Here is a 16,970-nt window from a genome sequence, read left to right on the forward strand (position 1 = left end):
TGACCTCCCCAGGTGGGAGATGCAAGCTGTTGATGACGGTCAGCTTCTATAGATTGTGGGAGGCTGCTGGGAACCAGGAAGTGAAATTGGAGGATGGAGTGGTTCCTCACATTTCCGAGGGACTGCAGAGGGAGGAACTGAATAGATTCAAGGTTGCTGGGGTCTTACTTGGTGGCGGCGGGGGACAAGATTGTTGTACAGGCAAGCTTTCTGTAAGTGAGAGGGAGACACGATGGATATCCCTGGCTGGTGAGGTTGGCTGGAGACTATCCTTGCCTAGGCCACTGTGGTCCTTCACAGGAGCGCACTCTCATGAATGTGCATTTCTCACATAGGCACTGGTACTTGGGCCAAGACCACGCCTTTCATCTGGGTTTTGGGCCCCAAATCAAGTCCTTTGCTTTACGGAGGATTGCTACTCATGAGTGGGGTCCCCAGGTTTCTGGAGAGTCCTCAGAACTGGCCCTGAACCTGTGAGATTAGTAGTCCTAGTGTCTGAGGCTGCCTTTTAACCAGGAGAGGAGCTGATTGAAACTCCCCACTTTTGGTGGTAAAAGATAGATGCAAGGAACCCTGATAGGGACTTCTTGCCCTAGCCTGGAAGTAGCACAAGTGCACACACACACACACACACACACACACCAGAAAGGGGAGACCAGGAAGAGAATGGAAAGAGGAAGAGGGGAGGTCCTCCTGAACTTCTTGTCCTGACGTGAAGGAAGGAGAGCCAGGATGCTCAGTAGAGAAGGTGGGGTGAAACGTTGAAGGAGCAGAGGGTCACAATCCCCCAGATGGATCCCAGAGATTTTGCAGATTGGTTTTGGCTGGCCAGTTTTATAGGGGGAAAGGATGCTTTGTGTACTTGGGACTCCTTGCTAAAGAAGGGCTGCTCTGGGTTAATAGTCACTGAGGGTGGTGTGTAACGGAGAACAATGGGTTTTGAGGTGGTTAGCCATTACCTGAGGGTCTTGGCTTTCTGAGAAGGGTGTGAGATATTTACTTTGGGGATTGAGTTTTATCTAAGAGGCATGACTGAGCTGACATCAGCGTGAGGTCAGGAGTACGAGTGAGTGGAGCGGGGGTCATGGCTGTCTTGCCCTGGGGTCTCAGAAGTGCTAGAGTCTCCACGGGGAAGCTCTTTGGGGGTGTCAGAGTGCCCGGTTCGGGCTCCGGTGAGGCAGGGAGCTCCTGTTGAGCCACCTCCCTGGCCAGTCCCCCAAGGATACTGCTAGCTACAGCAGTGAACACTGTCCTACTCCTGGACCCTCCTGTGGGCAAGCAGGACCAGACAGTCTGCTCCTTTTAGCGGTGCAGGGGCCCCCAATCCTGGACCTCCTAACAAAAGTTGTGCTGTACTTATCAGGGAGAAGAGCACGGAAGGGGACTGTCTGCCTGCTGAATGACAGTTGTAATTATTTTAAGAGACATATCCCTCCTTTTGGACATAATGGCCTCACAAGATGGCTTGCAAAAAGTGGCAATTGCACAATAAAACATAGAGGGATAATTTAGAGGATGTCGCTTGTATACAGTGGCAGTCATCCAAGCGAACAAAGTGCTGGCACTTCATCTGCACCGCTGCTGCCTTCCAGACAAAGGCAGTACTTCCGGGGTAGGGGTGTTACCAATCTCCCCCCACCCAGAAGCGCTCCCTGAAACCTGGAAGTAGGTCCCTGAGGGTCGCACAGCCCTCAGGGACCCACTTCTGGTTGCTGGGAAGACTTCTGGAGGTGGGGGACATTGGCAAAAATCACCACACACACACACACACACGCATGCACACAACCAGTGGAGCACTGCTGGTCTGCAGCACGAGTGCTCCTCATGGAGCATTGGCACTTCATGAGCCAGGATGTTGGCCAGTATTCTTAAGAGACCTTGCTGCCTTGCCCTGCCCTGCCCTCTACTGCAGCCTGGTGGAACACAGTTCTTCTTGGAGGGGAGGAGCCAGGGGGCAATTGGTCTTCATCAAGCTGATGGAGAGGCCTCACTTTCTGCTGAACCTGGTGGAAGCAGCTACAAGAGGACACAATTCTTCTTGGGAATGTAGGAAGTGGGTGTGCCCCAGTTAATGGGAGGGACCTAAACCCTCTAAAAGGGTTTAGTCCCAAAGAGGAGGGGTGGGTATTGGAGGCAAGCAGGAGCTCTCTGAATGACAATATTAAGCATCTAATACTGTTGCTTCATTTGTTCATATGTATATAGATTTTCTACCTGGTGAAAAAACACACATGCACGGTCAATAAACAAACGATGTGCTTTTACTTCTAATCCTCACTGGGGTGGAAAATCTGTGTTTGGGCTATATCACCTCAAACTGCAGGTAGTATATTCAGATGACTGAATGCTCCTCCATGAAAAAGCATTTACTCCACACAGAAAACTAGAGATCTGGATGGAGGGTTAAGACTTCATAGCCTCGTTGTCTCCCTGACTTCTAGTTTTCTATTCAAGATAATTTTTATATTTAAAAAAATCATTTAAGATGAGAGTTAAGGTGCTTACAAGTTTCACTGTGCTCTAAAAAAACATGGAGATTGCAAGTTAAAATGGTCCCCTTACCTTACATACCATATAAGCAGAAAAGACTTAGTACAGACCTTTATATTATACTGGCTTTACAAATTAGGCTCCATACTCTTACACATTGTTTGGGTTTTTCAACCCAACATTAGACTGGGGAGGGATTAATTCAGGCATAAATGCAACAGGTGTAGCTTCCCCGATCATTTTCTAGAGATGCCTTTGACGAATCTCTGCCCGATGTCTGCACAGGACACCCCAAAATGCCACCTACTATGCTCTCACAATCATGCAATACAAACTGCTTATTTCAGGCATATCTCAATGGGTGTGCATGATGTTAGGTGTGATGTTGCTGCTTATCACCTGCCAAACCTAAGGCACTTTGTATGACTGGTTTTGATTTATGACAGATAGCATGTGCAGGGCATAAAATGGTACAAAACATGTTTCCCTACCTCACCTTAACTGCATAGCCACTACTGTGCCTGTATAATGTACAGATAATGCTTTTGTACAGAGGCGCATTCCATCACATGAGCCACCACCTGCAGGCTGAGGTTCAAACTACACATAGCATTAATCACATGTAATTTTTCTCTCCTCACCATGACATCTCCATGTTTTATGTAAAGCAGCTACTGTTTATCTCCAACAGATGATGGATGCAGAAGTGGGAGCGGCTTTCACTCTTTTCTGACTTTTCTTTTTCCAGTTATTTTCTGTCTCTAAATTACCCCTTCCTGCAAGCCTGCTTTTGGCATCATGGAGAAAAAGAAATGGGTACTCTCGTATTTTCTCTCACAGGGCCCAAAACAGCTTGTGGGTGGTGAAATTTAGAGGTAGAAAACTGGCACAGAATAAATAATTACAGTGCTCCTGCATCACTTTCCTGTTGAGAGATTTCAGCATGTGAGGCTGTTTATGGGGGGGGGGGGGGAGAGAAAAAAATCAATGGAGGGGGGCAGAATTATATGTGATTAACATCATGTGTAGCTTGAACCTGAATGATACAGCCCAGATATAGGTTTATCACTTCAGTAAGAACTACATTTGAAGGTTTCTGGAGTATTTGGTTTTCTTGGTTTAAAATCTAGCAAGATGGCTTGCCATTAACCACAATGGGTTTCCCCCCCCCCCAACCTAGAAAAAGAAGAGGAATGACAATGAGACAGCAACAGAAGGCGAAGACTCAGCAATGACTGATATGCCTCAAACAGAGGAAATGACGGACATCGTAGAAATGAGAGAAGAGAATGAATAACAGTGACTTCTCTACAGGGACAACTGGAAACATATTTCTTTTATCATCCTTTCTTGTTTATTTTTAATAAAGAGGCCTTGGTTCCAAAGGTTTCAGATGATGAATTCCTTAGCATACTGAGTATGCTGGCATGGATGAGGGACTTAAAGGAACAGACTCTGCTTTTCTTTTTCAACTGAATTTCATCTCTCACTCCATGCAAACTCAAGACATGGCTGCTGCACATTCAGAGAGAGCCTCCCTTCTTTGGACAACCAAAGTCTCACTTGTTTATTCATGAACTCTGCTGCCGTCCTTTCACCTCCTCCCCCACCCCAACACACACACACACACACACTTTTTTTTTAATTAACAAAAGATTAAGAATGCAAAATTTGAAAGAAAAATAGCTTTATTTTACTTTCTTGCAGATTACTTTGCTCTGTGGACCTGTATCATGGTGGACTCTTGAGTTCTGCTTTCTCATTGTTCAATGTGATATATTGTATACTGTTACAAAACAAGATACTGAGACAAGAGTCAAGACAAGTAAATGATAGGTGGAATATATTAAATAGACCATCATAAATACAGGACAAGACTTTGGTTCAGAGTTTATTATATCACCCAAGATTCAAAATAGTCTTCTTTCTTTTATCTGATTTCTCAGCTGTGAACAGTTAATCTGTATTACACTAACCTTATAACTATTTTTTTAAACAATTGTGGACATTGAAATCAAAAGCTTTATATAGAATATTAGTGTTTCGTCTGCAACCTTTTCTTCAAGAGCCCTTTGTTTCCATGCTCAGTCGTTTGCAGGATACAGTGTTTGAGGTGTGGTGAAAGCAGTTGTTTCCAGGGTTCTTTTCCTAAAAGGAAGATGACAGAAAATACCAATACTGTAGTTAAACCAAAGTTCTAATTCATTGTTTTGCAAAAATGGCTGTTGGTACTGTCTACTCAAAAATATACATGCTAACTTATACAGAGAATATCATGGTACATCCTTTTACTGTTGGAGTTCTCCAACACTAAATGGCATAAGTAGATTACAGCCTAGAATGGAGGGGGATTGTTCAAAAGAAAGGTTCTAAAGTACCACGTAAGGGTTCTCAGTCAAATAATTATTATTTCATCTATTTGTGCTGGGCATGTCCACATGGCCTGCACTTTGGTGACAGAAGGAACTTAGGCATTGCTGATGCCCACAGCCTATGTATGACCAGACTTCAGTGGTCTAACCACACAGCTGATAGGCATGATTGTAGGATCCACACTGGCTATAAACAACCAGCTTCCATTCCTACAGTTGATGTGGCCATGAAGGGGAAAGGCACCTCTTGTTTCCCGGGAGCTTCCTGCACTTCCAGTTTTAGTGCACAGCCAGAACATCCGTGCTTGCCATGCAGGTGTTTACTAGGTGGGACTTCAGTATCCCCCAGGGCTGCTCAACTTCGGCCCAGTTGCAGATGTTGGCCTACAATTCCCATAATCCCTGGCTATTGGCCACTGTGGCTGAGGATTATGGGAGTTGTAGTCCAAAAACAGCAGAGGGTGTGTGTCTAAGTTGAGCAGGCCTGATATAGGAGCTTACTTTGGCCATGTAACATGGTGTCATTTTAATCCTAGAGGAAAGTCTTGAAATAAAACACTTCAAGGCTGCTTTAGCCAAATTATATTTTTCTATAAGAATGGCAAAATGATTTTATTTAAATTTGCACAAATTCATTTTCTAGATTATGAGAACAAGTAGCTTAGAATAGATGAAATCTTAAAACTGCAATTCTATATCAATACAGTATATGTGTATATATACAAATGAATGTGTATAAATATATATATTGTACATTATGTGTAATTTATTTTAGGCAGCAATACAGTTCTTATTTTTCCAAAGCTCAGTAAAAGGAGAAAAAAAATTCCAATACAATACAAAGTTTGCTTGTGTACCGAAGTCAACTGTAAAGAAGTGTACTGTATAAATGTTGCATGTCTGCAAAGTTGATAATCAGTTTTGCACACTTGCAAATGCAATAAGATAATGTGGTGAATATTTTCACAAGGGGCAAGGATTGTGCAAATCAGTGTAGGTTGGAGTAGCGACTAGAAGCCCCGGAGCCATATCCAGAATATCAACAGCAACTGACCCCAGTTGCCATATCAGGCATATTATGGAGGGATGTGGCAGTGAGGGTTGCCAGCAGCCCATTTGGGGGAATAGAAGTGTGGGCAGTGTGGTGGGGGAGAAAGGGTGGCACTGACTTACCACCCACCATCCTCTTCAGAAATGCTTATTTATTAGGGGTCTGGGTAATGAACATTTCACATGATGGCAGCAAAGGAGAGCACTACAGACCCAAAGCTTTCAGTACTAGTCAGTACTCATTAATAGAAATATGCTTGGGAAAATCAATACTTGGTAGTATACTGTGTTCAGATATATGTAGTCATGTATAGAGTGTGTGCGTGCATGAGTGACTATTTCTCTCACTCTCACACACACACACTGCTTATTTTGCTACCCTACAATAATCTTGATTTCTCTACCATTCTCAAACTCTAAATTTCAATTTCTTCCAGAATAAAAATGAGAAGAGTAGTATTGTTGTGATGTTTCTTCTGATGTCATTAGAAGAGTATGCTGTAATATATTTATTTGGGCTTAGAGGTGAAAAATATTAAAACATTCTAATTTCAGTGCTGAAATACTACTTATTTGATGTAGATGGTTGGACAAATAGCAACTTTAGCAGATGGCTGAAATAATTATTCATATTCTCATGACTGCAGTTTCAGCTGCAATCATATTTAAGGAAAGAAAATACTATTAATGAAGAACACAAATACAAAACAAGGTGCACCAGAGTTTGACAGCAGTTGCTAGGAGGTTATAGATTAACCTAGGTATGACTTGTAAATTATACAGTATTTTAATCCTATTTTTCAGTAGGCTATACATATTCAGACCAAGAGCAGGTTCACTAAAATAATTGAGTTCAGAAACAGGAGCAAAGTCAAATGTTTCAGTTATGAGATCCCTACAGCTCAACCCTGCAAATGCATTTGTATATGCACTGGGCAATGTATTTATGTATTTGCAGTGGGATATAACATGCGGGCATTTTTCTGGATCAAGGCCCTAATCTGTACCCCTGCCCCCCAATATGTTACTGTAATATATAGAAAAATATATATTACCAGACCATGTAAAAACATTCACTCCTTTGGTACTGCTCTGGATTCCTTTATCTCTGGAAGGACATTGTTCAACTGTAGTAGTGGGCCTGATATATCTCTTGTACATATATCTCTTGTACATGGCTGTCTTACTGGTTCAGAATATCACTCTGGTCAACATATGATATAAGCAATGTTCAGACATTATAAACAGAAAAGGGTGATACAATACAGAAATCCTGAGGGGTGTTTTGGGGTTTTTTTTTTTAAAAAATAATTACTGGAATTTGATGGGTAAAACACAAGGAACAAAGCATTGCTCTGCCACTAAAATATACAAAGATTGTGTGCAGAGGAAGAAACCTAAAGAGAGATCAGTAATTGTGACCTTAGCCCTATTCAGACATTATGTGGTATGAATGTACAGATGTCTCTACACTTATGCATGTTTGTGTGAATGACTGTACCTGTGTTCATTTCCAAAGTGAACCTGGGTACAGGACTCCTGAAATGCAGGATATAGGTAGGAAGTGCACTGCTGTACCTGCATTCCACATACCGTGTGTGTATATCTGTACCTGTGCACACTGTGTCCTCATGGTACAGGTATTCAGCATAATTTATGAGCAGGGTTTTGTGAAATGATATTTCCATGCCCAGTCCCCAATTCCTTGATACACAATGAAATAACTCTATATTTGCTTCTAAATGACTTTGATTGAGAATGTGCAAGTCTAAAGAAAGGCAGATAACTCGCAGACAGAAATGTAAGAAAATAGGAAGCAGGGGCAGGACATACACACATGCCCTGGAGTGACCTGTATTGTTTCCTCTTGGATTTAGAGCCACTTAACACAGAAATTGTGTTTTCTGCAGCTACACCAGTGTTTCCTGCAATAAGCTTGTGACATTGGGAGGGTAGATATGTACTCCTATACAGACACCACAAGATCCAAAGAGCACTGTATGGGCATATGGGACTATTTTTGTTTCTGACTGCAGCTTTTTGTGATGGTGCCTATATCTTGGTGCATATATCAAAGACACCTCACAATTCTTTTGGATCCGAGCCTCATCAGATAAATGCTTGGGAACCCTAACTTGCCCACACCTCCCAGACACATGGCCAAGGTATGTTTAAGGGGTGTACTGCACGAGTCTCAGTTTAGGCCTTCAGTCATTGGAATAGACTGATTCTTTGATGCAAAATTTTGTGCAGATGGTCCTGTTTGTGATGTTGATCCTGTGCCATGTGACATTGTGATGTCAATACTGTGTCAGGTGACATTGTGCTGTCAATCCTGTGTTCACTGCCAGTGTAGCTGTTGCCATGTCACATCCCAAGCACACTGTGGGTAGTTTGAAGATCATGTTCTACAACAAAATTACCTGGCAGAACTGCTGTGTAAGTCAGGTGTACATTCCAGTCAAATTTAGTATTAATCAAAGGAAGACATTATAGATACAGATATTTTATGGGGGGTGGGTGGGTTGTTGTTTAAATACTCTGTCAGATGAAAGTAAGGAAGAAATTGTTGCAGGGGTGGGAGATAGGGAGCTGACTATTCTCCAGACGATCATTTTGTAGGATAAAAGTCTTGTTTTTAAAAAGCCGACGATATAAATGTCTTTAAGAATTTCAGTTTATTGGCAATGGCACCGTCCGAACCAGCATACATTTCTGATATCATTCCGATGCTAGCCTTGGCAATCTTCTAGCTAAATGAGAAGTGGTCAGATTTTATTTGCTTAGAACATATATAGGTATCAAACATGTTATCTAAAAACCCGGGAATTAAAGAAAAGGGCAGTTTTCATATAAGTAATTTGACATCATAGAGCTGATGCTTCAGTCAGCTGTGGTGTTCTTAAAAGCAGCTGGATTTGTTGATGCCAGGCGGCAGATCTGTGTGTATGTATCTCCTGCCCCCACCCCATTCATTTATTTCTCCTACTTTATATCATTTAAGTGTTAGATCATTAGAGATTATAGATTGAAATGGCTCTCTGTGCTAGAATATTGCACAGGGGAAATAAGTGTTTTTAAAATGCTAGATGAGCAGATTGATTTGGTCCTGTGAGAGAGATTCCCCATTATGACAGAGGTAAGTGGTTTTAATGAAGTTCTTTCAATATTCCTACCTTACGGGGTCTTATTAACATAGTACTTCTCCTTCACTTGCACTCCTCAGTAGTTCTGTTATTAATTCCTACTGAATGTTTAAAAACCAGTGTTTAAAAATGAAAATGTTGCTACTGAACCGCTTCATCTTTCCCCTGAATAAGTCCATCCTTTTCTAGTCCTCAATTTGCCAAACTTCTGTGTCTGTCTGGTGCTTCCATAATAAGCTTCCTTTATCCTGCCCCTCTCTTCATCCATGAGGTACAAGAATATGCAGAATCAGACTTACCCACAGATGCGGGGCCATCACACTGTGTGGAGTGTCTATGAAGCAATTCCATACTCGGGGCCAATGGCCTGGGTCCTTCCTAGGCAATTGTTGCTTCCCACAGGAGGAATTGGCCCTCATACACATTCTTGGAAAGAGGTGGGATTGCACCACAGGGGAGTGGCTGCCAATCAGCTGCAGGTAAAGCATCAATTGTCCCTAAAACCACTATAATGATCAAGCAAGCTTGGGCTGTCAACATTTCCAGTATAATCTCATGCACAGGTCACATAGCCAGCGAAGCTCTTGCATGATTTCTACAGCACCACCTCCTGGCCAGCTCCATGGCTGTAGCTACAGTAGTGCTCCCACACTATCAAACTTTTAGTTCCTGTGCTCTACCACTGCCAGTAAGTTCAAGTGGGCCATCGAGTCAGTGCTGACTCCTGGCTACCACAGAGCTTTGTGGTTGTCTTTGGTAGAATACAGGAGGGGTTTACCATTGCCTCCTCCTGCACACTATGAGATGATGCCGTTCAGCATCTTCCTATATCGCTGCTGCCCGATATAGGTGTTTCCCATAGTCTGAGAAACATACCAGCAGGGATTCGAACCGGCAACCTTCTGCCAGTAGCTGCACTACAGTCCTTGCTCCTGTTTGCCTGCACAGAGTCGCCTGCAAACACCATGCAGAGTCAGACATTGTTTTTCTTTATTTCAGTCTATCAGCTCTATTTCCCAGAGCCTATAAGTTTTGACCTTTCTTTCAGTCCTTTTGTTTGGGGATGTAACCAGAAGACTCGGAGACCCCAGGGCCTTGACCGTCAATTAAGCCCCCAAAGGAGTTAATTTACTCTCCCAGTAACTGTGTTCCTCCTAGCTCTGTGCCTCTGAGAGATGCCATCTCCTATTGGCTGTAAAATAATCTTTACAGCCAATAGGAGAAGTCGCACCTCTCCTATTTATCAGTGTCTTCACCAATAGGTGAAGTCAATCAATCAATTTTTTATTACAGCCGTTGGCCAGCCAAGAGATAAAGATCAGAATAGCAAATATAACTAATATACACAAATAGTAACTGATAATAACACACAATAAAACAGTATACAAGCATCCAGGATAGATTACTTTAAAAACAGTAAAACAGCTCCTAAAATTGAGACCTTAATCTCATGGCAATATAAAAAAATTTGGCCACCACTTTTGTGATCTCACAGCTTGTATCCGCAAGGCAATATTATGTATAAAAAAGCTCACACCTTCCAGGAAATCTAACAAACAGAGGGGGAAATAAGTTCTTCTCTGACAAATAGGTGAAGTCATATCTCTCTCTGGTTAGCTGGTCTAGAAAGACTGTGACTTGTAAGTGTTCCTGCAGATTAGGGCTACAGGGCTAGAGCATAGGTGCACAATTCAAAAGCCCTGATGGGCTGGAACCAACCATGACTTGGCATATGGGGGCCAATGTCAATTTTTGCACTTCAAGAAGAAGAAGAAGTAGTAGTAGTAGTAGTAGTAGTAGTAGTATGGGACTTCAGACTACAAACAGACAAACATCTGCCACACAATACACCAGATATCACTGTAGTCGAGAAGAAAGAAAAACAAGTCAAAATAATCGACATAGCAATACCAGGGGATAGCAGAATAGAAGAAAAAGAAATAGAAAAAATCACCAAATACAAAGATCTACAAACTGAAATTGAAAGGCTGTGGCAGAAAAAAACCAAAATAATCCCAGTGGTAATTGGCGCCCTGGGTGCAGTTCCAAAAGACCTTGAAGAGCACCTCAACACCAAAGGGGCCACAGAAATCACCACCAGCCAATTACAAAAAGCAGCTTTACTGGGAACAGCCTATATTCTGCGACGATATCTATAACAATTGACAATAAAATTCAGCCATCCCAGGTCCTTGGGAAGGACTCAATGTCTGGATAAAACAAACCAGTCAATAACACCTGTCTGACTGTGTGAACAAGAAATAATAATAATAATTCGATTTCTATACCGCCCTTCCAAAAATGGCTCAGGGCGGTTTACAAGGAGAAATAACAAATAAGATGGCTCCCTGTCCCCAAAGGGCTCACATTCTAAAAAGAAACATAAGACAGACACCAGCAACAGTCACTGGAAGTACTATGTTGGGGGTGGATAGCGCCAGTTACTCTCCCCCTGCTAAATAGAGAGAATCACCACGGTAAAAGGTGCCTCTTTGCCCAGTTAGCAAATCATTGCATTAAAATTTAATTAATATTAATGAAAGCAATTGTTAGCTACTTATGGATCTCTCCCCCCCCGCCCCACCCGGTCAAGAGATCCAGTTTGAAACAAGGCTAGTGGCTAGAAAATGGGCCTGCTCCTGCTGTCAGTGGGGCACCTGGCGTGCTTACCGGCCTCAAACAAATCCTTTCCTCTGCCTAAACTGCTGTTGCTTTCAGGTGGCAGTCATAGGCTAGGGACTTATTTCTGGTGTTGTCAGGTAGTTTCCAGAGAAGACAGAGGACGGGGCCCCCCTTGAAGAAGAGGGAACTGACCCAAACAGTGACCCTCTGCCGTTCTGGGGATGCATTCTGCCTGTGCCTATCTGATGCAGTTTCTGCTGTTCTAGTCCACCCCTTCCGTCGCCACTGCTGCTATCCATCGTCCTCCGCCTCCATTGTCATTACTGCTACTCGGAAAACAGTAACTGGCTCACTTGCCCATTGGAGGTCTGATCTGGTTTCAAGTGGCCAAGTACACTGAACTGCTGTGGCATATCAGCGGGACAATTCAAGAGCTCTTTGTTCAAGAGTTGCTGCAGGAAGGTCCCAGGTGAGCAAAAAAGTCCCCACAGGTTGGATCTGGCCTCTAGGCCTTATGCTGTGTGGAGGCCTAGGCTAGAAGTTAAGATGCAAGTTGTAATTTTCTTCTATGCCTGGCGTTTTCTTCTCTCCCCAATCCTCGATTACAAGCTTGTAATAAAAACGGTGCATGTGGACCATGTACAGTTGTTAGTGCGTTTGGATGCTATGAAGGGAGTTTACCCACCACAAGCCTATTTGGCTCACACAGTTTCCCCTGAAAGTCAAAATACAAAGGGGTGTTGGCTGTCTTCCCATCTCTGTAGATGGGAAAGTCAGAGTCAGATGTTGCCAAATGAACTGAGAGACCTAGGTCCTCCTTACAGGGAGTCTTTGGGATGATATTAAGGGGGTAGTGGCAGTAAGAACCCAAAGAGGAATCTGGAGTAGCAGGGGGTGGATGACACCCAATCGGCTCTTTCCCCACTAAGATCCTTCTCATGCTTTCTTTTAGCTATTGGTGGCCATTTTTTGTTGTGCTGGGAAACTGTTTATGTGCAGAAATTGGTCTTGAAACCTGACGTGTTTCAGATAGCTTTTCTGAAAACCGATCTCAAACATTATAAAATGCATTTTGGGGTCGTTGGGTGTTGGTTTTTTTTTTTTTGTTTGTTTGTTTTTTACATTTAGGGCGTATATAGGTGAGGAACAGAGTCTGGGAAAGAGGATTGGCTTCAAAAAAGCAAAAAATCTTAGACATATTTTTTTGTAATAAGAGAAAGAAAATAAGTTCATATAGTGAGAATTATGCATCACCAGACCATCAGTGTTATCAGTTCGAAGAATAGGAACTGCAGGTATGAAGTGTGTGGAGCATCTCAAACCTATTGTTCTCGAGCCAGATGGCAGAAAATGTTTTGGTGCACCACCAACTTAAGCTACCACCCTGCACCCCTGGGCACATTTTGCTTTCACTGATTCACCCATAATTTCCCCTGACTGTTAGAAAACTAATATTGATATGTGCTGAGTTAATCCCAGAAAGCAAGACCTGGCCAGCAGGTGGACCAGTGGAAATCACATGAGGTCCCTTCTGGTTATGTGACCTGTGTGTAACAGCACACTGGAAACACTGACATCTGTGAGAGTGTCTGGATCAGGGTAGGCAACCTTGGCTCTCCCGCTGTTGTTGAGCGACAACTCCCTGGATGCTGAGCAAGCTCTTGCCTTCAACTTATTCTCAAGCGCTTTCCAAAGTGCTTTTTATTGTCATCAGGAAGAACCTTTGCTCTGTTTAGCAGACACAGATCAGCAGTAGGCAGATTCTGAGTGATTCTATCCCAAATCGGTCTTGTGCCTTAGAAGAGAGGTGCACTCTGATTAAACTGAAGTGCCTGTATTTCAGCGAATGGAACTATAATGAGATGTAATACTACAGATTAACTTGTTTACAGTTCATACTGCTATTCCCCACAATAAAATGGAGACAAAGGAAATGGTTGTCAATGGCTGTCACTGAACACCTGCCTGTGGTGACATACATAACAAAATTCAGCATGGAGACCCAAATAACCTTGTTTTCATTGCAAATGCAGGTTTCCCAAACACATCTGCCAAATAATGTGAATACAAAGGGTGAGGGGTGCACTTTCAGGGAGAATTATCAGGTGGGAAGAGGAACACTTAACCCTTTCCATGACTACAAATTCCTCTCTGCAGATTCCATCCCCTCCCAACCGTTGAGCCCTAAAGCTGGGACTTCAGAGCCCCACTGAGGGAAAATAGTAATTTAATGGCAAGGGGAGAGTATTTCTGGGAAGAATTTAAGGGAGCGAGAAAAGTAAAGCACTAGGGCTGTGCACGACCTGATGTTTGGGCAGTTCGGTGTGTGTGTGGGTATACCTTTAAGGAGCAAGGAGGGTGCCCTTAGGGCCCCCCGTCATGTTTCCCCTGTCGGCACTGTCATTAAAATAGCTGTTGCAGGGTGGCAGAGTACCTCCTTACGCGATGTGCACACACGCACTGGCCACTTCTGGTAGGACGCTGACCGGGGCGGCAAGAAGGTACGCTGCCACTCCACACCGGTGATTTTGGCGACAGCACCAGTGGGGGAAATGAGCGGGGGGAGGGCACCCTCCCTGCTCCTTAAGGTGTACACACACACACACCCTGATCCAGCCAAATGCCAGACCTCCGAACTGGTTCGGCGGTCCAGAAAAGGTCTGCTGAACCAGTTCATGCACATCCCTATAAAGCACCACACACACACACACACACACACACACACACACACACACACAGGGGCATCATTAAGGGATAGGGCATGGGCCCCCAGTGAATGGCTCAGAGCCCCGAATCCCATCAGGCACCTCCTTCCTCCATGACTTCTTCCAGACAGGAAGTGCAACAGTGGAGGTACCTGCACAGAGCAGAGGAGAGAGCACCTAGCCTCACCTAGCTCTCTGCTGCTTCCATCTTCATAGGTGTTGTATAATAATATTAGAGACTTCAAAACATACACAATTATTTTGGGGAGGGGGTGTGATTGAGCTTAATTATCAAGAGGGACTGTGGGCCCAGTGCCCAGTTCCTTTTAAGTACCTAGCAATGCCCCTCCCCCACCTGCTGGTTACTCCCTACCAATCCCTCCAAGACTCAAAATCAGTTTTCAAGGCAAACAATGGGTTGTATACTCTATACTTCAATTGCAAAATGTGGTTCTACTTCCAAATATGCTGTCAACACAACTTCCCAACTACCTGTGCTGGTGCAATGGGGAAGCAGCAAGTTTCGACAGCCTCCCCTTCCCCAGGAAACCTTCTGGGCCACTCAAAAATATGACCCTGAGATGGGGTGTGTGCAACCCTCAGGGATATATTTTTGGGTGGTATAGAGGACTTCCTGGGGAAGGGAAGGATGTCAAAAATTGCTCCATTGTACCAGTGCAGGTAGTTGGGCTGTTCTACAGGCTGCTCTCTTGTTGCACTGGTGTCTTCTTTTTGCTTTGTATGTCAGCAGCTATTTGAAATTTTCCACTCTTCTTTACCTATAAATCGATGTAGACCACCCCCCCACACCAAATTATGGGAAATATATTCCACTTTAGTAGACCTTTGTAGTTGTATATCTGTTAACTACTAGACTTCTTCTGAGAAACCTGTGGAAATAATGACCAGAACCTTATACACATGGCTACGAAGGGAAGGGGAAAGAATAAAATTACCTAAACTGACAACCCTTAGGAGAACTCTGTATAAATTACAGGCTGTTAATCATGTATGGTGATCAATAATTCAAAATATCATAAGAGAACATGAGTTGCATGTTAAGTTCTTACAATGGCTTCCTTTGTTGTAATCTCATCTCAAAGCCCTCTGACAGAGCTTGTGTAGTGTGCCACATTTCTGTAAAATTTGGGGTTTTTTGTTTGTCTTAAAATAATAATAATTAATAATCCTCCGATCCTTCAGGCAGCCAAATCTCTAAATAATAAATGAGCATCTACATGATCTGAATGTTCCTTCAGGTTCTTGTCAGTGTGATATTTTAGTTCATTGGCAGCTTCGCTGCAATAAATATTTTAAGGACTACACAGAGAAATGAGGGAGAGTCCTATCAAGATTCCTTCACTAGAAAGGTTTCAAGGCTTGCTTCAGTATGACTTCTAACTTAGGTTACTTTAGTCCTTAGGGCAATTGGAAACACTTGCTATATTTTAAGTTGTCTCTTTGCTGGGGGTGGGGGAAGTACCTTAAGTGCAAGGTACTTAAAAGAGATGGGCCCCAAGTCCACATGGTTGCTACCACCCCCTCCATTGAGCATGGCAGCGGGGTTGCTGGGTATGAGGCCAAGGGATCTGTGCACCAAAGGAGCCATCCTCTTTCTGGACTTCTCCTGCCCTTCTGCTTTCCCCTCCCCTTGTGTGCAAATGGAAAGGCAGGGTTGCCAACCTTCTTGGAGTAGCCAGGGTGACCCATATTTCAGGAGGAATGTGCTGGTCCTGTACAGGAGGCAATTTCCCCCATATTTTCAGTTGCTTCTACTTGCCCGCACCAGCACCAGAGCCAACTTAGTGATCTCCAGCATCACCTCTGTGTCTTGTGCCCACAAATAAAAAACTGTCCCACACATATGGGGGCAGCCAGGCTGCTCCTCTTCCCAACTATCAGCTATCAGCTGTTTGGCGGGTGGGCAGTGCTGGCTGAGGCAGAGTACTATGTGCACACTGTTGCCTCTGTGCTTGCCTTCCTGTCTGCCCGCTAATCAGAAGCTCTCCTGCGCATAGGCAGCCAGGCTCCTCTTGCTAGCTCAGCTCAAGAGGGTCAGAGCACTGTGCAGTGTGTGTGTGCCTGCCTACTGCCACCTCTGCTGCCTGTGTGCGCTGCCTTGGTGATTCTTCATCCTCTTTCCTCTCTTGAGGAAAGGTTCTGTTTCTGCTGCTGCTTTCCTCTCCAGCCTCCACATCAAGACACTATGAGCCCGGGTGTGGGGTTTTCCCTCTTACAAATGCACTCACATTCCAGTTGGTTTGTGCTCAAGAAGCTGTATGAAACCATGGGGCCGCCACCACTTCCTCCTTTGTACAAACAAGGTTGGGGAGATAGGCAACAGGTTTGGGGCACCCAGCCAAAGCTTGTGAGCATGTGCCCCTTTGCCCGGTGCTAGGAACACCAATGCGCTTCCATCACAGCCTGGATTTAGCAGGAGCTAAAGTATGAATGTTAGTGGTTACTTTCAAAAAGAGAGAAGTGCTGAGGCACACATTGCCTAGAAATGATACCTTCTAAACAGGAAGACCTTGGGGTGTGAGGAAAGGCAGGGTTTAGCAGGTGGGGAGGAAAGCCACCTATGC

General features: G+C 43.9%; 1 protein-coding gene and 1 long non-coding RNA gene across 10 annotated transcripts in view; one reads left to right on the forward strand and one right to left on the reverse strand.

Moving 5' to 3' along the window:
- The window catches only part of ANKH (ANKH inorganic pyrophosphate transport regulator), a 144,078-nt gene extending 137,612 nt beyond the window's left edge, over window positions 1–6,466 (forward strand). For all 8 annotated transcript variants that reach the window (XM_053313617.1, XM_053313621.1, XM_053313623.1 and 5 more), the window contains exon 12: window positions 3,671–6,466. In XM_053313617.1, the coding sequence (XP_053169592.1) occupies window positions 3,671–3,787 (117 nt within the window). In that variant the 3' untranslated portion in view covers window positions 3,788–6,466. The remainder of the gene's footprint in view (window positions 1–3,670) is intronic.
- Window positions 4,364–12,142, reverse strand: LOC128352991 (uncharacterized). 2 transcript variants are annotated; one of them, XR_008320767.1, is made up of 2 exons: window positions 11,873–12,142; window positions 4,364–4,638 (listed from the first exon to the last, which is right to left on the reverse strand). It is a non-coding gene; the product is annotated as an uncharacterized LOC128352991 (long non-coding RNA). The 2 variants fall into 2 exon arrangements; XR_008320768.1 differs by lacking the exon at window positions 11,873–12,142 and adding an exon at window positions 11,729–11,866.
- Window positions 12,143–16,970: the final 4,828 nt, after the last annotated feature.

Source organism: Hemicordylus capensis, chromosome 4 (genome assembly GCF_027244095.1).
Source record: "Hemicordylus capensis ecotype Gifberg chromosome 4, rHemCap1.1.pri, whole genome shotgun sequence".
Classification (NCBI taxonomy): domain Eukaryota; kingdom Metazoa; phylum Chordata; class Lepidosauria; order Squamata; family Cordylidae; genus Hemicordylus; species Hemicordylus capensis.